This window comes from Leptonotus elevatus, chromosome 5, assembly GCF_054856555.1.
Source record: "Leptonotus elevatus isolate MCC_2025b chromosome 5, RoL_Lele_1.0, whole genome shotgun sequence".
NCBI lineage: Eukaryota > Metazoa > Chordata > Actinopteri > Syngnathiformes > Syngnathidae > Leptonotus > Leptonotus elevatus.
Window position 1 is genome coordinate 3,282,144 of NC_141243.1, and position 24,825 is coordinate 3,306,968.

A 24,825-nucleotide genomic window follows, 5' to 3' on the forward strand; every position below is an offset into this window, starting at 1 on the left:
TACGTTACGATATATTACAATATGCCATGAGACGTAACCTTACAATACGTTACTTAACGATACTTAACTCTACAATCCGATGTTATGATACAGTACGTTGCGGTACGCGACAATCTGATACAATGCATAAAAAGCCCATAAGAGTTGATGCAATATAATCCAATTCATGCTCCATCTCTGTCTGCATCATTAGCACCAGGAAATAAATAAATCGAAGCGTGTGCTTGAAATCTACTTTTGTTTTCTCCATGAAGCAGGCCTCGCTTCTAAAGATACTTTCCACGTCACCGCACGTCTATTGGGTAAGTACCTTTGCCGCGTTCGGAGCACTTTCCGTCGGAAACCTGGAGATAATTAGCCGCTCGGAGCCAAGGAAGTGTGGGATGGAAAAGACTTTGGGTGTGCGTGGAGGGATATTTCAAAATGTGAATCATCATCGTCGTCATCGTCATCATCATCATCATCATACCAGTCGCTTCTCATAAGTCACATGGCGGCGTTGTTTCTTTTTTTTCCCCTCTTTCTGCTGCCGTCTTGTCAGCTAAATGCTTGAAATTCCTGCTGCTTGTTGCGGTTACTGGAGAGAGTCGCTCTCATCGGTCCACGGGCCAAGGTCGGTCCCGAGAACAAAGCGTTGCGGTGTTATTTGTGGCTCTTTTCATTGCAAACACGTTAAATGTCTTCGCACAAGGCCAAAGTGTGTGGGCTGCATTCTGGAAATGACGCGAGACCGAGTCGCTTGTCGCTTGTTTGCCACGACTTGCTGGATTATTTTGTTGTTGTTGTTGTTTTGACTTGTTTACTTGAACTGATAATGAAGAACAGACTTCTGCGCAATACATGCGATTGAAAGAAAATACAGCTGCAGTTAATACAGCAATTTGCGTAGAACAATAGCATTATTAGTACAATGAGTTATGATACAATACGGTTCGATGCGTACGGTATGGTATGATTTAATTATATAATATTTAATAATCAGTCATTTTTTAGTTTAAAATTGCCCAAATCCTCTGATTTCAGCACATCAACAGTAATTGTTCAATGATTTCTGTAGTCCTTCATGAAAATAGGACATTTGCAAACATCTGTTTTTACTTTGGAAAACAATGACTGAATATGTAACATAGTGCAACATCAATCACCCCCCCCCCCCCCCCGTTTTTATCACTATATAAATACAAAGTACGAAATAAACACCACTCATTGGTTAAAAAACAGTAATCAGAGAAAAAAATGCTTTTGGAATGCACTTTAATGCAAAATTAAATTGAATCCGATTAGTCAATTTAATCAATTGAATAAACATCGATAGATTGATCGATTTTAAAAATATTCGATAGTGACAGCATCAGATATGATACGATTAGAATATAATACAGTACGGTAATATATGATATATAATATAATTAGATATGGTTAAGGTAGATTCTGATAGAATGATGGTACAATTTGATAGTACACAATAAAATATGGTACAATATGTTTTGAAATGACACAGGTTACAATATGATTCAATATAACATATGACGTAATACCATCCGATAGGGTACGATATGATATAACATGATATGGTATGATATGATACGATGCAATTTCATATGGTACGATAGAATGTATTATTGTATGTACAACATATGTTACAATATGAACCTATCTCTTAAAATGTGTACGAGTCCGTTATGATTCAATACGATTTATTATTCGATATGATACTATGATACAGTATGGCAATGGTACAAAATGATATAGTACAGGACAATACAATATGATAAGGGGTTTTATTATTATTTTCTCTTTTATACAGTATATATCTGTGCAGCCCGTGGTTGGGGATCACCGCAATAAGTTAATATGGTCAAATATATCGATATTTGCCCATATTACTTTAATATGTTACGTAGGCAGGACGTTTTTAATGCCAGTCTCCGTGTTAAAAGTGCATTTATTTAATGAAGAACCGTTTCCAGCAGCCGATGGTTTGTGATTTGCAGACATCCTCGCTGGATGAAATATGCGCCGTTTACAAGCATCCTCACAGGCTTGTTTCGTCCTCTTTTTTTCTTTTTTAAGGTCGTGACATTTGTGAATTTGATCCGTTGTGTTGCAAAGGGAACCCGCAGTGGAAAACAGTTTGCCGCTCGCCCTTTTCTCTGCCCACGACATTGGGCTGTTTGTTTGAGAGAAACGGATGCGGGTCACTAAAGTGGATTGAACTCCCCGAAAAGGAAATACAGCCGGCGTTTTCTTCACCCCCTCCAAAAAATGCACTTCGCACCCTGCCCATGAATGAGGCCTAAGTTTGGCCACGTGTTGTGGAGCCGAGCCACGGCAACAAGGCCCGGCGTTGTCCTGCTTTGCTGCTCGCTAGCGGGCCCAAAACACCCGAGGCGACTTGGATGCGGATGAAACAAACGAGAGACGCTTTCAGATAACAGGAAGCTGTTGAATTGGATTGAATTGGACAATGAGACAGAAACAAAGTGTTTACATTTTTTCTTTGTATAATACCAGGCAGCATCGAGTTCAACATTCCGTAGATGTTGTCACGCCATTTGTTGGGGGCGGAGCATTATATTCCTTCGCATTATAATTGGAGTGAATCATATCATATTGTTCTTGGAGTGAATCGTAATAATTGATGTAAACGAGAGGGGTCAGATGATGATTTTTTTTAATCATAATTAATCGCATGACTTCAATAGTTAACGATTAATCGCAAATTTGATATCGGTTCTAAATCTACAATGACATTTTTTTTCTAAGTTTTTATACTCTTGTTAACAAAAGTGGGGACATTTTTTAAAAAATAATATAAATTGGCTACATCTTTTAGTCATTGATTATACAGTAATTTTATAATAATTCATAACAGTAAAAATTAAAAATATGTACTGTACTATAAAAGTGAGTACATAAGAGTGTTATATTGATTTGTGTTGAGGTCATTTTTCTGCCACTAGATGGCATAATTGCATTTGTAAGACGTTTGTGACAGCTCAGTGCATTTTTCTTTTCGTATTAAAAGCTATCTCATCTTTAACATGAAATAGTTTTTAAAATTGTAAAATACAACTTGACCCCAGTCTCTCCACAAATACCTGCATTATTAATAAATTTAGTACTAAATTTTGAGGTGGCTGTTTCTGCTGCGTTGCAAGTGGAATTCCCCCAATACAGGCTTTCCAAGTAAGGAACGGTCATTAATCGCATGTTAAAAAAATAGTGGCGTTAAAGGAACTTTAAATTAACTCGAAATGAACGCACTCATTTTGACACCCCTAATGTAAACGCGTCCTGATAGCCACATACCGAAATGAAACTAGCTTAAGCTGCTCAACGTTCGTTAGCAAAGTACTTTAGCGCTTGTAGCGTCCTTAAGCAAGAGCTTCAATCTGTTACCCGTACGCTGCACTTTGCGCGTGTACCAATGTAAAATTAAGCTCATTAAACAACTAAATAGCTTTGGATTCCCATTAGCATTTGCTAAGTAGCCCTCCAGACTGCCGTGTCAAGGTGCAGCATGTTTTGTTCCCTGTTAATGCTTCCAGAAGTCTTTTTACGGGCGTAATTAAGTTAATAGTAACATTTTTTTCCTTGAAAGTCTCTTGGGTTTATTTATTCTTCATTTTCTTTTTCTGGCGAATCAGCTAATATGCTGAACTCATTAGCGATTCAGGAGCGTGTGGTCCTTGTGGGAGTTGGAGTGTTGGCTTCCATTTTGGGGCTTGTTTAATGTGTGTTTTGGGCCAGCGCGTTTTAAAACGCCGCCATAAAGTCGGCGTGGAGTCGCCCGGCCGTGCATCTTTTCTCTTGTTGCGGTGACGCAGCGTTTAATTAGACCCCTGTTGTTGTTGTTGTTCCTGCCGATGCCACCGCTCTACGTTTTCAGCCCGACAACAAAAGGGGAAAAAAGAAAAGCTCATGTTCATGAAAAATCTTGTGCAATTATGTTCCTGGAAGAGGCGAGATCATCGTTATGGTAAGCACTTCATCAAGCCTTTGTGTCACTGCAGAGAAACAACAAGGGCTGATGGTAATTGTGCCTGCCATTTAGAGTCAGGTTGATTTTTGCTATTGTTGTACTTGAGGGATCAGTGCACTCATTAAAGCGGCAATACGGCCGGATAAAGCTGCTTTTCAGACTCCGGGGAAAAGTTGGAGACCAACAACTTGGTGCTTAAGATGGCCTCAACTTAGAAAGTTAGGGTAGGAAGTACAGCGAGTGAACACCCTCACTTATTTACAAATCGCTCTAATTTGTAGGGATGAACCGATGATCTGCGCCGATATTGAGCATTTTGACAAATATATCGGCATCGGCCATTTTGAAGAATCGTACGGCCGATAATAGATCCGTAAAAAAAAAAAAAAAAAAGTGTTAACTTCAGGGAAGTAATTTAAATGTTCAGAGATGCTGCTGACCCTGATAAACGCTCTGCACCTTCTGGTTTTGTTTGAAATGAAAACTAAAGATAAGGAAAATTGTAATACTTAAGATGATAGGTGTCAAACTCCGGTCCTCGAGGGCCGCATTCCTGCAGGTTTTGGAGGTTTCAAGCTTGATTCCAATCAGCAGGATCGTTATCAGGCTTATGCAGAGCTTGCTGATCAGCTGATCATATATCAGCTGTGTTGGAGAAGGGAAACATCCAAAAACCTGCAGGAGTTTGACACCTATGCTTTAGATATTTTGGAAAACGTTATTTACTGAAGAAAACAATAGGGAGCTATTTACTTACGTTTTTATTTAACTTTTGAAGACAGACTTTTTGTTACATTTTTAAAACAAAGGTGTCTATTGACTAACACTAACACTAAAAATTGCTCAATAAACATATGCTTAAAATAAAAAATATAAAAATTGCGATAAGGACAAAAATGTAACCGAAACGGATGTTTAAAAAAAAAAAATCTATCCCGATGAAGTATTTTTCGATAGATGGACTATCAAGGGAAATGATCTCTCTGCTAAACCTGGTGCAAGCATCACTTCATCTATCTGTCCGTCTATCCATCAATCCATCAATTTTCTGAACCGCTTATGTAATTTGGATTTCAATTGTATTAACTGGTCTAAGTCAAAAACATCACAAAAATTAAGAGTGAATGGCATCGAAATTGGAGAGTATCTTTTACTGTTTGAGTCACTTGAAGCATATCGTGATCACTGGCAAGCGTCACATCTCGTCAGGCTCTCGTTAGCGTTTGGTCAAATCGAGCGGGTAAAGAAAATGTCCTGTACAAACGTGCCGCTTTCTGAAAAGTTTTTTTTTATTTACTTTTGTCTTCGGCCCACTTTGTCAAATGAAAGAGAACAAAACTGCGAATGCACTTCATTATCATTTCATACCCATGTACATAAAGGCCAATGCCGCAGATATAAAGCAAACACTTAAAAGGATTTATGCTCTCATTCTGAGTGTTTAGAGAAGCCTTTTGTAATGGCCTGGATGCTGGCAATCCCTTTCTACCCCCCCCCCTCCTCCCCCCAGCCCCACCTTCCTCATGCTGTGGTAAAAGCAGAAGTACTGATTTATCAAAACAACGTGTTTCCAATTCTTTGCTAACGATGTCAACTGACTAACAAAAAAAGCTAAGTTAGCAAATGCTCATGCACTTTGTCCGTACGTTTTTTTCTGATTAGACGGGAGAATTTTTGAACGCCAGAAGCGTTCTCTTTAGGGGTGCAGCTATTAACCGCTTTTACGAGTAACCGTGGTTTTTAAACGTCAGGAATATAGAACCGCGGCCATTCAACAACACCGGTTATTTCCGTTCACAACAGTCCATCCGTTTTAAACGTAATCAGCTTTTCTGCTTCCACGTGGCCCATTTAGCGGGCGCACATCAGCACAGGGCTCAGCCTTGATGGATAGCGAGGCCCTAGGCCGAGACTTTTGAAGCCGCGGGGCTGCCATCTTGGGACTCCCAAGAAACGTATCTGGGCTGCAAAATGCCTACATTTGCAAGCGGTAAACTGCACAAATGTCGCCAGTTTAAAGGCTGTGGACAAACACTTCGCCTGTAAGTATGATTGAAATGGAAAGGAATTGAAAGTTTGAGTTTGTTTTTCAGAAGGGAAATCCATACCTAATATGTTATTTTACTGTTAAGTGTATTATTTATCTTTCAAATGGCAGCTACTTTTTATTTTATTATTCAGTTATTTAATTGCACTTAAAATAAACCTAAAGTTAAAGCCAATTTGAGCTTTTGAAGTTCTGAAACTATAATATTTATTTTATTATTTATTTATTTTTGTGTGCTGGATTTGTTTTAAAAAGTCAACAATTTTTTTTATTTATTTTTAGTTATTTGTTTTAGTTAAAAATAAACATTTTCAAAGAATGCTGTTGTGATTTTTTTTTTTTATGTCTATAAGAATAACCGTAAAGCCGCATTTTTTTCTCAGACTATAATCGTACACCAAATTCTGAAATCGATGTGCCATGGGTGGGAAATATCGTGCCTCTTCTAATCTGCTGTGTCGTCGTCGCTAATGCTCCCCAGTTCACGTTCCTCCATGTCACCGTTATTTCCGCTTCGAAAGACCTCCAGATCTCAATCATGCGATTGACTATCTTTTTTATCTTGTGTTTTTATCCGCAATGGTTAGAAAAAGTAACAAACTACAACTACAAAGTACAATAACTAAGTATTTGTACTTAGTTACTTCCCACCATTGTTAATTATTAACCATTAACGCGAACGTGCTTTTTTTTTTTTCGCATTTCTATACCATCTCTGGGGGGAAGGGGCATGAATAAATGAGTGTTTGACGCCGACAGACACAGTAGATTTCCACTCCACTCGCGCCTGTCGCTGCCATTTTTAGCCTGCGGCAGCGCTGGCTGGCCTTGTCGCCACCTCGCCCGGCGGTGCCACGTGTGAAACCCCCCCCCCCACCCCCCCACACACACACACACACACACACATCGCCCCACCAATCCAACCACCCCTTACCCTCCCCGTCTGCTGCACGGCGGGGGTCTCTGGGGACTGGGCCGTGGACCCGGAGCACACTAGTGGTCTTAAAGCGGCGCTACTGAGGGGAAGTCCTGTGCCTTTGAAGTAGCCTGTTTACTCTTGAGGGGGGTGGTTGGGGAGGGGGGAATGTGCACAAGAATGCCAGTGTCACGGCGGGAGCGATGGAGGGCAGGAATGCGGCCCACAATCCCAAGCCTGTAGGAGCCGGCCCGCGGACGACGTGGCGGCCATATCTTTGCTGTTTATTTTAGCTCGACGCGACCGCTCAATCAACAGGACTGTCTGCAGAGTGGAGCATCTCTGGAAAAATGAGAAGGAAAAGAAAAATGGCCTCTGCCTGGATATATGCTGCATACCTATCTCATAAGACGTTTACAAATGTTGTCGCTGAAGGACAGGACTCGCGAACGAGCCGCTGTGTGCTACAATTGCAGTGTACCCCGTTGTATTGTAATTGGATTAAACTGTTTCGTAACTAGATTGTAACTAAAGGTATCGTAATTAGGGTAAAGAATATCGTAACTGAAGTATTGCAGCGCATCATAATTGGAATGAATCATATTGGATCGTAAATGAAGTGCATTGTATCATAACATAATTATTGGATTATATCAAATTTTATTATATTGCAATTGGAGGAAATTGTGTCGTGTTGTACTTCTAGTGTACTGTATCATAATGCATCGTTATTGGAATGAATTATATCGAATCGTAATCGAAATGTATCGCAATGTCATTGTAGTCAGAGTAAATCGTTACGTATAATAATTATATCGTATGTAATCAGAATTTGAATGAAACGGATGGTATCGTAAATAGAGTGAATCGTTTTGTCACTCATTGTAATTGGAATGTATTGCATCGTAACTCATGCCACTTCGCAAATGATATGTATTATCGTATCGCAATTGAAGTGCATAGTATCAAATTTTGAATTTACACGAGACACCCGTAATTTCTGATTTAAAAAAAAATAATAAAATTATAATCTATAACTTTTAACAGTTTTTGAGTGTTTATCAGCAGAATTGTTTTGAAGAACTTTATGGTATTAACTTTTCCCCCCCAATGGGCATCAATTATATGTGGATTTTCGCTATTCATATATTAGAATAGTGACCAGGCCAGAGTCCACTGTATTGTACAATTGGAATGAATTACATCCCAATTGTATTTGCAGTGTACTGTATTCCATTGTATTTGGAGTGTATGGTATTATAATAGAAGTGAATCAGATCACATCATAATAAGTGAAACATATAGCGTTTTAATTAGGGTGAATTGTACTGTATCATAATTAGAGTGTTTCATATCCTAATTACGATGAATCATATCGTATCCCACACCAATTGTAGTGAATGGCAGCTCTGACGGAGTGCAAAGCTAAGCGGTGTTAGTGGAGCGCGCCACCACTTCCATCACATGGATGAGTGTGATCGGTTTCACAGTGCACTGCAAGCCAGACCCAATACTGTCAGCTCCAATAAAACACTTCATTTTCATATCAGACGTAGCCAGAGATACTCACTCTGAAGCCAAATCTGATTTGTTCCCTCTTATGTAACCACAAGAGATCATCCGCGTGTGGCGCCAATAACTATACTCCAGATCGCTCAAGTCTGAGAAACACTCACACTCGCGCGCACACACACACGTTCGTATGTTTGTGTATTTAAAACTGCGGCGATAAATATAGAACGTTTGTACTTAGTATCATGAGGGTACGAAGAAAATACAGTTTGTCACTTGGAGCCGTAGCAGTAGCAGCAGCGACGTGCACGGTGTAAGCATTCACACACGTCTTCACGGATGTGACAATGACGTTTTTTAGATCTGTCCACAGACGCAAGTGTTTTTGAGTCACGGTTTGGGATGTAGAGTGTCCCTAAAGTCACTATCAACTTCCCTTTTTTTCCCTATTTTATTTAAGGTCTCTTTCAGACAAATGTGAGACAGCTTTGGCTTTGTACTTTTATAAGCATATACTTTCCTCGCCTGTGACTCACCAATTAATTGGAGCAGTGTTAAAAAAATGGCCACCTGGCAAGAAGTTTTTCTTTCCCCAACTGCAGTTTGAGAAGCATATGGCCGACACCTTGCCTGTCCCCACGTTACATTTTTGTAACAATTATTTTGTTAATCCACTAAGGTTAAATGTGAGTTGAATTAAGTGGGTATAACTACTAGTTATTTCTTATCTTTTGTACATATGCTTTACTGTAAACACCAACAAAATTAGCCCATGCTAAACGGTTAGCAATCAAGTTTAGTATTAGCGCGCTAGCGATTACATTTAAGGTAAACAAACATAAACCACCATTTAGTTCACACATGCATCATTATATCTACATGAGTTTAATTGAGGGGATATAACTCTTTTTTTATTTATCTTCTGAGCATGAGCATTCTTAAACACCAACAGGATTAGCCTATGCTAAATGGTTAGCAATCGCGATTAGCATTAGCGTGCTATCAATTACCATTTAAGGTAAACAAACACTAACTACGATGTACTTCACACATTCATTATATCTACATGTAATAGTGTCTTAAAAGTAACTCACTTTTGTGACGATGCTTCAAAAATAGTCCATGAGTAAACGAGTGGAGCTGCCTGTTAGCTCCAATGAGCTCACTCCTTGTCCACTGCGTGCGTCTGCAAAAATGGTCCGTGTAGAAACATAGACGGCGGCGCAAACGTGGTTCCGGTGGAGCTTCGAGGCCACTGATCTGAATATGACTGGATAGCCGATAGGTAAGACTTTTGAAGCCGCGAGGCCGCCATATTGCTCCTCCCAAGAAACGGTTCTCGGCATACGACCCTTTACATTTACAGTATCGAAATTGGAGAACATTTGAGACATTTGAGTACTGAGTAGAAGCAGCATGATTTATGATGTTTTAAATGTGTTAAACATAAACAAGAGGACATTTTACAACTTGCCTTAAATACATGTATAAATTGTATGCTTAATGATGTTTACAGGAGGAAACTTGTATATATGTATATTTTTTAATAATTATAACTGTAATTCATCAAAAGATGCCTCTGCCAAGTCTAACAATGGGGGTCTAAGGAATTGAGCGATAAAAGAAAAAGGGGGTCTTAAGCAGCACATACCGTCCACTTGTTAAATTATTATTATTATTTTTAACTTGCTAAAAAATAATAATAATAAATAGTGACCACCCCGCCACAAACCCCCAACAAATATTCAGATTAGTGTCCCAGGCAGACATTTTTAGTCTAACTATTTTCAAAGTATTCAACTTGGTCGACTTTTTCCCCCAGCCCTATTTTCTACTAACGCAACGGAAATGAAGATGCGCAACAACTTGCAGTCGGAACGGGTAAAGCGTTATCGCTGTGAAGAGCGTCCGCTGAATTGAGTTTTTGTCGCCGCTAAATTGCAGTGCAGCCTCCTGAACAGAATTTCGACGGCTTTCTCGCGAGCGTCTGCTCTTCGGGCTCTGCGTTTTCATCAGTGGTTTGTAAAGAAGAGGCGGGTTTGAGAACAGCGTAAATTGGCTCATGATGGGGCTCTGAGAACTGCAGTCGGGGACAGAATAACTGCAAAATGACTTTTGGGACACATAGCGAGAGTTCACTGTATAAAAAGCTACTTTTTCACAGCTATTACTCGTCAGGAAATGGATGGACGGTTGCAGTCGTTCACTCTCGTAGATGAATGAGCTGAGGGCCGCCCGGCGGTGATTAATTTGACTAAGCACGACATGAAGCCAAATAATAAGGCCCCAAAAGAGCCAAGGCCCCACTGTGAGGAATAAAAGTGCAGTCGTCCATTTGTTTTGGATGTAAAAACAACTCGTAAATGTTCCCCACCTGCTCGAGCAATAGCTAGTGGTTATCAGAAGCGTCCAGGACGAAGCCCAGAAGCTCCCTACCGCCGATAGCCGAAGACAGGTGGGAGCAGACACACGTCAGGAAGCCTCAAACTAACTGTGGGTGTTGTAACTGGGATTTTGACAAATCCGCCAGGAGAAGGATTGCTACACTCGAGCCCGAGGATCAAATCAGGGGGCGGAATATGGAGATGCCTTCGTTTGTCAGAGCAACTGAAAAATACTTTTCCCAAAAATAAAATAGCGATGCTTTCCAATCCTTCCATCACTCTCGGACTGGTTTAAAAGAAGTATGAAAGAAGCCAATCTATTTCTTGTTCATTATTCAAACGTTTCCCATAATCGTTAATAGGGGAAGTCTTCACCATTTTTTTTCTGTCTTCTAGTCACAGTATCCTGATCAATATTGCTTTTGTGGAATATGAGGTAAGCAGCAAAATCCAAACGTTTGTATGCGTCTCAGAGGGGCGGCCATTTTGGCACTTGCTGTCGACTGAAAATGACATCACAGTTGCTCAGGTAATGACCAATCACCGCTCACCTGTTGTCTGAAGCTAAGCTGAGCAACTGTGATGTCATTTTCAATCAATCGCAAGTGGCTGTACAAAATGGCTGCAGATGAGATAAAAACGGGCTGGATTTTGCTGCTTTCTTCATATTCCACGCTCATCTGTAGGTTACTCTCAAACTAATTGATAAAATAAAGAAGATTGTGAATTTAACCCAAACACAAATCCTCTGCTACCTGAATGCTAACGTACAATGGGGAAACGCCATAGGCACGCCGGCTAACAATTAGCATCTATGTGGCGACGTTGTTACCCTTAAAGCAGCTGATATTTCCATTATAAAAATACATCACATGTTTTTCTCGGCAGCCATTTTGTACAGCCACTTTGCGATTGACTGAAAATGACATCACAGTTGCTCAGGTAATTACCCGAACTCACCTGTTGTCTGAAGCTAAGCTGTGATTGGTTCCCGTAGCCCTGAGCAACTGTGATGTCATTTTTAGTCAATCGCAAGTGGCTGTACAAAATGGCCGCCGGTGAGATAATGCGATAAAAACGGGCTGGATTTCACTGCTTACCTCATATTCCACAAACGCAATATTAATCAGAATGTTGTATTTATGCTAGTGGGGGCGCATACAATGTATTATTGCTGAGAAATTTCGGATTAACTTCAACAGCTCTCAATTCAACTCACAGTTCAACTTGAGACAATTAGAAAATGGAGGAGATATTCGAAGTCACTTTCCAGCAGATTAGCATAACCTCGACGCGTGGATGACCGAAAATCAACTAATAAATGTTTTTTTTTTATACATGCAGACGCAGAGTTGCCGCATGTTCCCGAGACCTTGGATACAGTCGCCAGGCAGATCAATGAGACGGTCCAGCAGCGGCGGCGACGCGACGCCGGCGAGAACGACTACAACATCGAAGTTCTGCTGGGAGTGGACGACTCGGTGGTTCGATTTCACGGGAAGGAGCATGTGCAGAATTACCTCCTCACACTCATGAATATTGTAAGTGCACATTTCAACATTCCCTAAAGAAGTATAGAAATACGTTATTCGGCGCTGATAGTGGAATGATGACGATGCGCGGCACGGATTGTGTGCCTTGGCGTGCTTTAATGCACCGAGCCACACTTGATGGATGGAGGATACACGCACTCACACGCCAGAGGGGGGTGTTTTGTGTGTGAAGGCGTGCTGCGAAGACACGCGTTTTTTTTCGCAGCGCTCAGCAGGAAGTGCCCAAGCCGAGCTGCCGCCGTCCTGTCTGCTCGCAGAGATTAGCTGCCGTTAGCGTCCTAACGCAGGGCCGGGAAGGCTCGTCAAGTTTTGCCTGGAACAAGACGACACATTTCAACAAATCATGCTTGCTGTATTTGCTAACTTTATTTTATTGTAAACTTCTTTAGATTTTTTTTTAATATCATTTTTTTAATTGAATTAAAATCATACCATTAATTGTCTACTTTTATAATTTTATTGAATTTAAGCAATTGATTAATTAAGGGGTTTTGTTTTTTGAAATTCATATTTATGTCATTCATTACTTAAAAATATATATAAAAAATATCTGTATATAATATATTTAATTTAATCTAATCATAATTCATTAGTTTATGTAATTTTAAATATATTTGTACTTAACAAATGCAATGAATTTAAATTAAACATTAAAAAAAAGTACTCACATTTTTTTTTTTAAATAACAACGAACAAATAAACCTTGAAAAGAAATGAAAAAATACCTTTTACTCTACCAAAAAATATAAATGGTTGATTTCAATTAAGATGGACAACTTCCTGTTCAGTTTTAGGCATGGGTCCTTGAGACTTTTTTTTTTTGTGGGTCCTTTTATGATTGGCATGTCCATCCAGTTTCATGTCAATTAGGAAAACTGATCTTGGAGGTTATTTATTTATTTAAATAATTATTTATTTTTCATGCTACCCTGTGAGAGTCATTTGGGCAAATTTGTTGGTCGGAGTTCACCAAAATGCCAGATTTCCTGTTCAAGTCGGGCATGGGTCCTTGAGACTTTTTGCGTAATGATAGAAATGTGTCAAAAAAAGTCCTGTCTGTTGGTGAAACTGGTGTTAGAGGCAATTTTTTTTTCTTACTTTCTTGGTAGGAGTTAAGCTGATTTTAACCAAAATGGCTGATTCCCTGTTAAATTTTTGGCATGGATCTTTGAGACTTTTTCGTGGGTCCTGTTACAATACACACGTCCACCAAATTTGGTGTTGACGGGAAACTGGTTTATTTGCGTTCTTGGGGGAATGATTTAGCCGACTTGGCTAGTTGGAGTCCAGGGGCAAAAACAAAAGCGACAAAATGGCCGACTTCTTGTTGAATCGGGTCTATGAGACTTTCTTGTGGAGCCGGTTCCTAGTACGAGTTCAGCAAACTACATCACACAATCCAAAATAACTGACTTCCTGTTCAAATTCAGACATGGCTCCTTGAGGCTTTTTCATAACCGTTGATGAAATTGGTGTTGAGGGTCGATTGTCTTCAACTTTCCGGTGACTCCTCCAGCGAGTTCCGTTTTCGCCAGGGTACTTACTGTACATGCGCTTGCTCTCACTCTCTTCAATGTAATTGTTGTCTTTTGTGTCTCGGGAAACCTGTAATTGCATTTCATGCGCCAACTCGTCAAAAAAAAAAAAGAAAAAAAAGAAGCTTGACTGGAGGCGGACAATGAGCGTCAGCGTGTTGTTCCTTTAATGAGATATTCTCATGTAGATAGCGGAATGCTTTGGCCTCCGGAATTTGGACGCTTGTTCCCCAGCAACAAGTCTGCTGACGGTGATGGAAGCCTTAACCAACCCCCTCAACCACCCACCCTTCCTTGAGGGTCCCGAGATAATGATTGCACACGCGCACACGCACGCTGCATGCACTCGCACCGTCTGATCGGCGTTGTCGTTGATGACGGGTTATGTGGGAGGAAAATGGCGCTTGTCAAAGTTGCCGTCTGATTTCACCCACTTGACATTTTCACAATCAATGATCAGCATTAGGGGAAGAGGCGAGTGACTGAGCAAACCCCACAAAGTCGCTTTCAACGTGAAATTTGATAGGCGTGTCCATCAAGTTGACCAAAGATGTCCAAAGAAGCCATTTGGGCCATTTTTGTGCGTTTCGTCGAGTGCCTCAAAGCTGTTAGCAACTTTCTGGTCAATTAAAAACAGAACGAATGAAAAGAGTTGTATGGAAATTTTACACTTAAAATAAAAGAACTAAGGGTGTCAGGCCATTAAGATTTTCAATCGTAATTAATCGCATTACTTCATTAGTTAACTCACGATTAATTGCAAATATATCTGTTATAAATGTACAATAAAATCAATGAATTAAATGTACGATATTTTTTCCCCTGAGTTTTCATACTCTTGTTGACATAAAAGTGGGGGGGAAATGTTGAACTATAGAAATATGGCTGCATCTTTTAGTCATTGATACAGTAATTTCATAATAATTCATAAAATTGAGTTAAAATTAAAAAGATGTACTGTACTGTAAAAAAAAAATGGTGTGATATTGATTTGTGTTGAGTTCATATTTCTGCCACTAGATGGCATAATTGCATTTGTAAGACGTTGGTGACACCTCAATGCATTTTTCTTTTCATATTAAAAGCTACCTAATCTTTAATTCATTCACTGCCATTGACGGCTATAGACTTTTAAAATTTCATTTGAACTATTTCTATTAGTTAAACATAAAAAAAAAAATTAAAACCTAGATTTTTTTTTTGTACATTTAGAACAGATATAAAATGTTGTGATTAATCGTGACTCACGATTAATTACATTAATCGCGCATCTAAAAAAATTAGTACCGTTAAAGGAACTTTAAATTAACTCATATTTTGACACCCCTAAAAAAAATTTTTTTGTATTGAAACAAATATCGAACCGTGTCATTAAGTATTGAATGGACTTGAACCATGATGCAGAGATTGATACAGCAGATTTTAAACTGTAAAAAATTATGCAGCGCAAATGCAGTACGCACAGAGGCAAGGCAGGCAATTGTTTGGGGCCCCTTAGCCAGCAGGGGCCCCAAGAGGGCACACAGATTTGACACAAACCACGTATCCTTCACATTAGCAGAAATGATGAAAATGTATATAGTAAGGCTTTTTTGTTGAAAAAAATGACCAAGGTTTTTTTTTTTAAATAAAAAATTATCATGTATAATAAGGTTTTTATTATGCTAACAAAAAAATTGTACGTTGTTGTTTTTTTTTTTTTATTAAAAAATTATAAGTAAGGCTCGTAATGCTTTTTTTTTTAAATAAATAAAATTACCAAGGTTTTTTTCCAAAACAAAAAAAAAAAGATCATGTATAATAAGGCTTTTATTATGTTGAAATGTTTTTCTTTTTTAACGACCATGCAATTTGTAATTTTATTTTCCTTTTTCTGGCTCACTTAGAAGGATTCTTGCTATTGAAGATCGAGATGTGCCATTTTAAAATGATGCACTATTTATGCTACGAATGGCCGCTGGGGCCCCCAATCTTCTTGCTTGGGGCCCCTGGAGAATGTTGCTACGCCGAAGTGCATATGATCTCCCTATTTACTCACTTTTGTTCCTCTAGTCTCTGCATCGCCCTTTCAAGCCATGAAAGACCCCCGTCATTCCCCACTCATCCGCCGCTCTTGTCTTGTCTCCATCCAACCTCCTCCCTTCTGCCCCCCCCCCCCACCCTAATTCCGCCTCCATTGGATCTCCTTCACACTGTCACCTCTTCACCCTATCAGAGTGCTATTTGATTATACATTATAATGTATTTGCATGTATGTGCAGTATGCAGGCTACATTGTAATCTATTCCATGTGTCTTTTTGCACGCCTCTTATTATTTAGGTATACAATCAGGAACGCTCTTCTTCTTTTTTTTCTTTTTTTTTTCCCATGCCGTCTGTTATTTATAGGACGTGCACAGGTGACATTTACACACAGTTGTTTCTGCCGTACAATTTATTTCCGTTAAGGACTCATTTAAAAGACAAATTAGCACTAGCTTGCCATCAAGCTGCCATGCAGCTTAACCTTTCCAAGAAAATAAATACAAGGTCCTCCTATATATCTGTGGAGATTCATAGCATCGAACCGGCTTCCTTTACGAGGGCAACTCGAGTGTAGCGTGATAGAGCGAAATAACCTTTCAGACGTTCAACTTCATCCCGATCTGCGCTCACATATATAGTTTATTATTCATGTAGTTTTTGATATAATCCTACCAACTCACAAATAAACTGTCAATAGTCACAAGGTGGCTGTCTTGTTGTGCCTGGCGGACATTTACGAACTGTATTTCACCAATTTTTTCGTGTAGTAATAAAAACGTAAAAAGTTAACCACAATTATAATAAAATTAAAAAAATAGTTATTTTTATTAAAGACTGCTACTACTGTTAAAAATCATTAGAAGCAAATGAGTAAAACCTATTCAAATTCTATCTCTATCCCCGAACCATGATAATAAAAATAGTCTACACACCCCTGTTTGAATCCCCGTTTTTTGTGATACAAAAAAAGGCAAATTTTTAAACTTTTCCCACCATTAATGTGAACTATATATAATGCAATTGATTTTTTTTAAAGGGAAAGTCTCAATAAACAACTGAGTTAATGCACACCATTTAAGGTCAACTGGATTTCCAACAATAATTGGAAATGTGGACTCGTCAGACCACAGCACGCTTTTCTGACTGTTATTGATCAATGGCTTTCACTTTGCATGGTCGACTTTTAGCTTGCATTTGTAAATGTAGCGACAAACTGTTGATAACTGACAAATGTTTTGTGAAGTGTTCCCAGTCCACACAAACGAGGCTTCAAGCCATTTATTGCTCCGCTCATCTCAGTTTTACTCTCAAACTAAACGATAAAACAAAGAAAATCGTGAATTTAACGCAAACGCAAGTCCTCCGCTACCTGAATGCTAACATACAATGGGAAACTCCATAGGGGCACCGGCTAACAATTAGCATTTACGTGGCGATTAAAGCATCTCATATTTCCCCTTAAAAAAAAACACATCACAAGAGAAGAGAGGCTGTAATGCATTCATAGAATTTCCATTTATTTCAATGGGGAAAAAAGATCATTTGCGGCACAAGTGTTTCGATGGTCGGATCACGACGTCCAATAGGTCAGCGTAGAGTTCCCGGAACGTGACCACGTTAAGAAAAGGAAACGGAAGAAAAGTGTTGCGAGCCAGCGCTCGGACCGGGAGTTCGCTGGCGGGGCGACTTTGAAGTGCCTCATTCTCGACCGGGATTACACTAGAGAAAAAAAAAAAAAAAAGAGTAGGAAGACACGAGACTTTCGTCGCTGGCGAGGCGGCCTCTCGTACTCTCTTATCTATCCACTCCCGCTCGCTGTCAATCACAAATCTGTCACGGCAGCTGTTAGATTTGTGATTGGATTAGTGAGTGTCTGTGGGAGGAACTTTAAGCCTCACACACACACACGACTGTCTTCTGCCTTCTGCTGAGGTTGAACATTGTGGAGTCGACAACGAGTTTGATGTTTCTTTGGTGTGCTAATGGTCAACAGTAGCTCGGGTTAAACAGTTAATTGAATTCAAATCGACATTGTAGTGTTTATGTTTACACTACATATTAGGGGTGATCAAAAAAATATCGATTCGGCAATGTATTGCGATATTACCGCGCGCAATTCTCGTTTGTTAAATACAGTGGCTCACCGTCATGAGCCTGAAATTTCAGATAAATATACAAATCTTACAGTGTGCATGTACAAGTTTACTGATTAGTAGTGATGGGAAAATGAAGCTTCATGAACCTTCATGATGCACTTGTAAAATAATTTTTTTTTTTTTTACTCCTATAGATGGTGCTCTTGGTTTAAAGATAATGGCGATGGAAATTGATTACATTCCCACTGCATCTTTAAACCAAGAGTGCCTTCTAGAGGAGACCAAAAAAATTCATGAAGCTTCATCTGTCTGTCTGGTTAGCTGTTTAGCTAGCTAGCCGGCACATTTAAACCAAGAGTGCCATCGAGAGGAGTCAAAAAATATCACAAGTGCTTCATAAAGCTTCATTTGTCTATTAATATTGATTAGTATTTTCAAAATGTTGAGTAAAAAAAATTAATCTCAATAATCCATTTAAAGATTCATATTGTGATTAATCGATATCGAATCGAATTGTGACCTATGATTTGTGATTCGGATCGAATCGCCAGGTACTAGGCAATTCACACCCCTACCACACTTGGTAGGAACCGCCTTTCATTTGCCTTATGCTAGCGTAAGCTTCAACATAAGCCAGGCGGTAAGCAGCCGCCGCTCCTGGCACATTTCTTAGTTGTAAATCCCTAAATAAATGATTTTGCCACCAACAACCCTTTCTCACTCTTGTTTTTCTCAGCAGAAATGAGATGAGCCCTAGAATGTGCTGAAATACAATACTTCCTGTTTCGTTCTTCTTTCAAATGTACACCATCGCAAACTAATTAGGTGTGCTGCCATATAGAGGTCAAATATGGAATAACACCTGATATAAAGAAGTGTTACATCAAAATAAAGTTAATAACTGTACCAAAAAATCTGCAAAATAACCTGGAACTCACAATGGAGGGAAGGGTATTTACTGTAAATCATCAAAGTAAATGAAATTGAAGTGGACACCGTATCAACCACAACTATAACTGCATTTGGCGTTCCTTCTTTTTACTTTCAGTGCATGTATAATGCATGTTTTATACATGCACTGAAAGTATGACGAAGGAACGATAAAACATGCATGCAAGGGAGTCAATAACTGGAGTTTGCCCACAGGTGTGCATGTGTGAGTGGCTGTCAGTTCGGGATTGGCTCCGCTCCCTCGGGACCCCCCGAAGGGCTGCATAGAAAATGGGGAGCTGCAGCCTGACGTGCTTTCCTCGTATTTCCAATGCAGTAACACAGTGGCGTAAAAAGTTTGTTCACTTGCGTTCACGGATTGGAGCTCGCTGCAATCGGCGCCGTCGTGATGCTGCGGGGCTGCTTGTATTTTTATTACATTACTGCGCTATTGTGCCGGGTACGTTATTGTACAGTCAAGAATAGGATGTATATAAATGTGTTGGATGAGGCAGTCTGGTGTTATCATGCTGGAGGCGGAGAATCAAATTTGTCATGGACCTTTTCTGAGCATCCTTCTGTCATATGGCGGAAAGCATACATAGAGAGATTTTTTTTATTTTTATTTTTAGAATTAGATGTTCTTAAAAATGGACAAATAAAATAAATGAAAAATAGCACTTTTCTTAGGTCATGTGGAGAGACCCCTACCAAGACTTGTTTCAGTGACTGTAAAAGATCCTTCATAGATATCTAAGTCTGCAATTTACGATTATTTTAATAATCAATTAATCTGGTGATTATTTTTGCTTGATCACTTGATGGATCGGATAAAAAAAAAAAAAAAGACATCTCTGCCATTATTTCTGATTAAGTCTTTAAAATAAAATTAAAATACAAAAATAAATAAAGGCAAAAATGTTGACAGTTGTTTTCCAAAGAAAACTCATAATATTTTACAGTATTTGTATTAAGAGATAATCAATTTGATCCCAAAATATTTATAGTCAAAAGGCTGAAAAAAAAAATCGAAATACTTGGCGATCGATCAGTTGTCGATTAATCCTTTAATTATTGCACTTTTAGTGATTACATTTGCAACGCCGTCCTGCTTATAATCGTCTAACTAATAGTTGGCGATTACATTTGTAATTGATTACTTGTCCATTAATACGTTAATTGTTGCAACAATTGCAACCTCTGCTTATACAGCCGGCCAAAAAAAAAAAGTTTACAATTATTATTTTTTTCATTCCAGTGACTCAATCTCAGATCAAGCTACTTGATCAGTATTTTGCGGAACCTACTGTGTTTTCAAACAATCTGTAGCAACTGGGGGTCACGTTCAAAGCAGCCAGTCATGCAAATGATTCACCTTCTGACGCCGAGACCCGTCACAGGATGCGATAGCCTGGACGTATTTCTCGATGTGTGAGACGCGCACGTTCAGCGGGGCGGCTGGGAGAACCTCAGCGGGCTAGAAGCAAATGAGCGCCACCGCACGCCGGGCTGTCCTTTCGGTCAGAACGCTCCCGCTGGCTAATAAGCACTTTGCATATTTCCGGATCGGAAGACGGACACTTCCGTGTGTGTTCTGTTTCTATTGCCATTTACAGTGGAGTCAGTGGGCCGCACGCACCACATCGTCATTCAGGATCACCTGCTAAACGACATGTAAATTATACAGCGGGGGCATGAAGATCACCTCCTAAAGGACATGTATGTATATCGTATTATATGACACGGGGTCCATTTGAGGCATATTCATAATTAAACTAATTAGCAGTTTTGTTCGTTGAAATATTTTTTGTAACACAGTGGTTCCTACAGATATGAGGGACCCAATAAGTGACTCAACTCACTTCACAAGGGACAGTTTAGCAATAATGACTTATTTTTTAGTAAATATTCAAAACATAAACAATTTGAAATGTGGACTCGTCAGACCGCAGAAGCCAGCAACCCTTGACATGGTTTTCGCCTTGCATGGTGGAGTTAGTATTTAAAACCGCCACATAACCTCTGCTGCGCAATTGCTAGAATATGCTAAAATATAATGGAAAACTTCATAGGCACACGGGCTAACAATTAGCATTTATGAGGCAGTATTGTTACCCTTCAAGCAGTGATGGGAAAATGAAGCTTCATGAACCACTTGCAATCTTCTTCTTTTTTTCTTTTTTTTACTCCTATAGATGGCGCTCTTGGTTGAAAGATGCAGTTGAATTTTTTTCAATTTCCAATGGGCTAGCCTTTACCTTTAAACCATGAGCACCATCTACAGGAAGAAAAAAATATTGCAAGTTGTTCATGAAGTTTCATTTTCTCATTCTTACCTTGAACATAAACTGCAGTGCTACACATGTAAACATACCACATAGCAATACTCACAGGCATATATTCCTTATCCTCTGCAAAGAACGGCTAACATGACTGCTGTACTGAGAGGCTGAGAGGAGCTGATCCTCCAGTAGTGTCGTAAAGGCTTTCTTTCAAGTCTGGCCCTAATATTCCTTCATATCCACTTGATGTACTTCAGCGGGGTGCTTATTCACATCTTCAATAAGTGGAGAAAAAACAAAAGCCACCAATGCCACGATTCTTATAATAGCTCACAGGGTAATCAGCTACACTTTTTTTTTCTGCAAGCCTCAGGAGGCATTTCAATGAAAGAGAAGCTGTTTTTTTATTTTTATTTTTAAATGCATAATGAACCTGGAGGACTGAGTCACAGAGAATAATTATTATTTTTAACAACAAATCATTTAGCCCATTTGCGCATTGTAATAAGGAAAGTAGTTGATGAAAGTGACCGCCTACTCTCATTTGTAGTGTGGCTGTTATCACGTAGCAAATAGTTCCGTTCAAGGAAAATCACATGACATTCATTGTTGTATGAAAATGACACGACAGTGCTGCCTTCGCTCGCAAATCATCTCGTTTTTTTGTTCTTTCTTCTTCTTCAATTCACTAGAAATTGTGTTGTTCCTTCTGGTGTGCATGCCTTGGCCACCTGGGGGCAGTATAATGCACAAACAGATTAGGGACAGGGCGATTATTGGCGCAGATATATGGCAATTTGAAAGTATCTGCATGTGACTTTAAAAAAATGTCAAATGACTTTAATAATGAACTTCATGGAAATATTTGTTTATTTATTTTAAAGTTTATTACTTACTTTGACATTTTGGAAGCTGTTTTCTTTTAACATGTTAAGACATCCTCAGAACTCCCTGAACTTTTTGTTAGAATTTTAAAACAAAGACGCTTAGTCTAAGATATTTATAAAAAAATAAAAATAAAAAATAAAAAACTCAGTTGGAAAACAATCCATATTGGTGAGGTCAAAATAAATGCCAATCAATGTGAGGACAAATGCCCAAATGATTGCAACAATATTACAGGACTCTTGAAAATGCGAACGCGTGCTGGACCGCCTGAAAGAACGGCGCGGGCCGTGCCCACCCTTCAACTCGCCCATTTAGCAGCACTATTCCCGGAAAGGCTCACAAGATATTTTGCTGTTGTCTTCCGAATAACAAAGCACTTCAAACATGGACGACATTAATTCAGGTCTCGTTCGAAGGCGAGCAATCTCCCACTGTCAGTTGTCATGGGGATGTACAGTACAGCTCACCTCCAATCGTGGCGCCACCCCGACCACGGATTTAATAATTGCGCAACATCTCTTATCATATATCGTTAATTCATTTCATTTCAATTCTACCCTCCGTTTGCCCTCAATTGTAATTGTCTCAGGGACTTTGTGGCATCGAAATAAATGGCACATCCACCCCCCCTCCCCCCCTTACCCCCAAATGTGAAGCCCTTCCAACAGCAAATCCATCACTTGTATTTATTATGGCCCAGATTCCTGAAGATAGGGAGGGCCGAGGCCAATCCCGAAAGGGGAAATTTGATCCCACGGCCTGATTAAAAGCAAGCTTGCTCGTAAAACAACGTGTTGTTGGGAGAACGTGGCGCAACGGAGCGTGAGAGCTGCCGTTGGAGTGTGCTCACTTTGCGTTTCTTTATGATTGCACCGGTGGGAATGTGTTGTTTCTCAGACTGGGTTCACAGGCAAAGTAAAGCAGACCACGTGTGTAAGAGGCCAAGACCAGATTGTGATGTTTAACACCTTCTTTGTGTTGAAAGAAATTGTCACCGATGTTGCCGCGCGGGGAAATATCCGAATATGTGAAGCCACGACGGCTGCGTGAACATTTGCTCCTGTGAGTGCTGTGTAAAAGGCAGTGTTTTCCTTAAAGACAGTGTGAAAGGGGCTTCGTCCTTAACAAGTTTTCTTTCCAACTCATTTAGCAACCCGCTTCTTTTTTTCCACTTCCTAGGTGAATGAGATTTACCACGACGAGTCCCTGGGGGTCCACATCAATGTGGTCCTTGTGAGGATGATCATGCTGGGCTATGCCAAGGTGAGCTACTTCTAACTCACTGACTAACTCATAAACCAACCAACCAACAAACAGCCACCCAATGAAAGGGTGGTTTACAGTAGGATGCGTTTCAGCGTGCTTTTGTTGCTAACCAACCAACCAACTAACCAACAAACCCAGATAAAAGGGAGATTCAGGTTGCTTCTCTTACTAACTAACTAACTAACTAACTAACTCAGATGAAATGGTTTCTGACCTTACTTGCTGCTAACCAACCAACCAATCTTGATCCAAAGGACATTCGGGTTGTTTCCAATCAAATGTGTTGTGTCACTAACTAATGAACCAACCAACCAAACAATCAATCAACCAGTAAAATATCTACTGACCAACCGATTAATCTTAATGAAAAGGACATGCAGGACCTGACTGACTGACTGACTGACTAATGAAAGGAGTCAACTTGTTTCTGACCTTACTTGTTGCCAACCAACCAACCAATCAATCTTAATCCAAAGAAGATTTAGGCTTTAGGCAACCAAACGAGTTGTGTTGCGAACTAATGAACTAACCAACCGATTAAAATAACCAAGCAACCGACAAGCCAGTTAACCAAAGGATAAATGAATCCTGATGAAGAAACCATTCTAGAGCTGAATGGGCTAACTAACTAACTGACTAACTAACTAACTACTTGCCATGGACAATTGTTTACTCCATTCACAATGGGATTTTTAGTAGGGTTTAAACCAATAGAACTAGTTGAATGGATCTGTTCACATATCTTGGTAAGTGCTGCTGTTTTGGTTTTCAACAGTGCAGTTAGCTTTTTAAAGGCACCTTTCTTTACAGTCCGAGCAGTGTTGGGTTCTCACACCACAGTATACGATCTTCACCCAGATCGGGTTAATAGTTGCTTTTGGTGACCGGTCAACGTGTCCCCCCCTGTCTTTCCCATCAGTCCATCAGCCTCATCGAAAGAGGCAACCCGTCTCGCAGCTTGGAGAATGTCTGCCGCTGGGCTTTTGGCCAGCAGAAAGGCGACGTAGACCACGCCGAACACCACGACCACGCCATCTTCCTCACTCGCCAAGGCTTCGGCCCCACTGGGATGCAAGGTAAGGAAACTCCACATCCCCGAAATGACACACGGACCGAGCCAACCGAAGCTCTGAAACAGGATGCGGGTCAGCACACACGCTCAGTCCATCCGAAGCGCTCGCCCAAAGGTGGGCATGTATTAATGACGAGCCCGTGTAACGACAGTATACAGAATGATGGGTGAAGCTAAGTTGCAACGTTTTTTTTTTTCCACTTAACATCTTTTTATTTTATTTTTTATTTTTTATTTTTTATTTTTATTTTTATTTTTTTTATTTTTTTTTATTCTTTTTTTTTTTTTTTTTTCCACTTAACATCTAATGTGGCATCAGATGCAAATGATTAAG

The 24,825-nt window shown here is 39.7% G+C and overlaps 1 protein-coding gene across 2 annotated transcripts in view; it reads left to right on the forward strand.

The window, feature by feature from the left end:
• adamts3 (ADAM metallopeptidase with thrombospondin type 1 motif, 3) overlaps window positions 1–24,825 on the forward strand; it is a 95,441-nt gene that overhangs the window by 27,851 nt on the left and 42,765 nt on the right. For both annotated transcript variants that reach the window (XM_086076229.1, XM_086076230.1), the window contains exons 5-7: window positions 12,189–12,385; window positions 23,333–23,416; window positions 24,339–24,495. In XM_086076229.1, coding sequence (XP_085932355.1) covers window positions 12,189–12,385; window positions 23,333–23,416; window positions 24,339–24,495 — 438 coding nt within the window. The remainder of the gene's footprint in view (window positions 1–12,188; window positions 12,386–23,332; window positions 23,417–24,338; window positions 24,496–24,825) is intronic.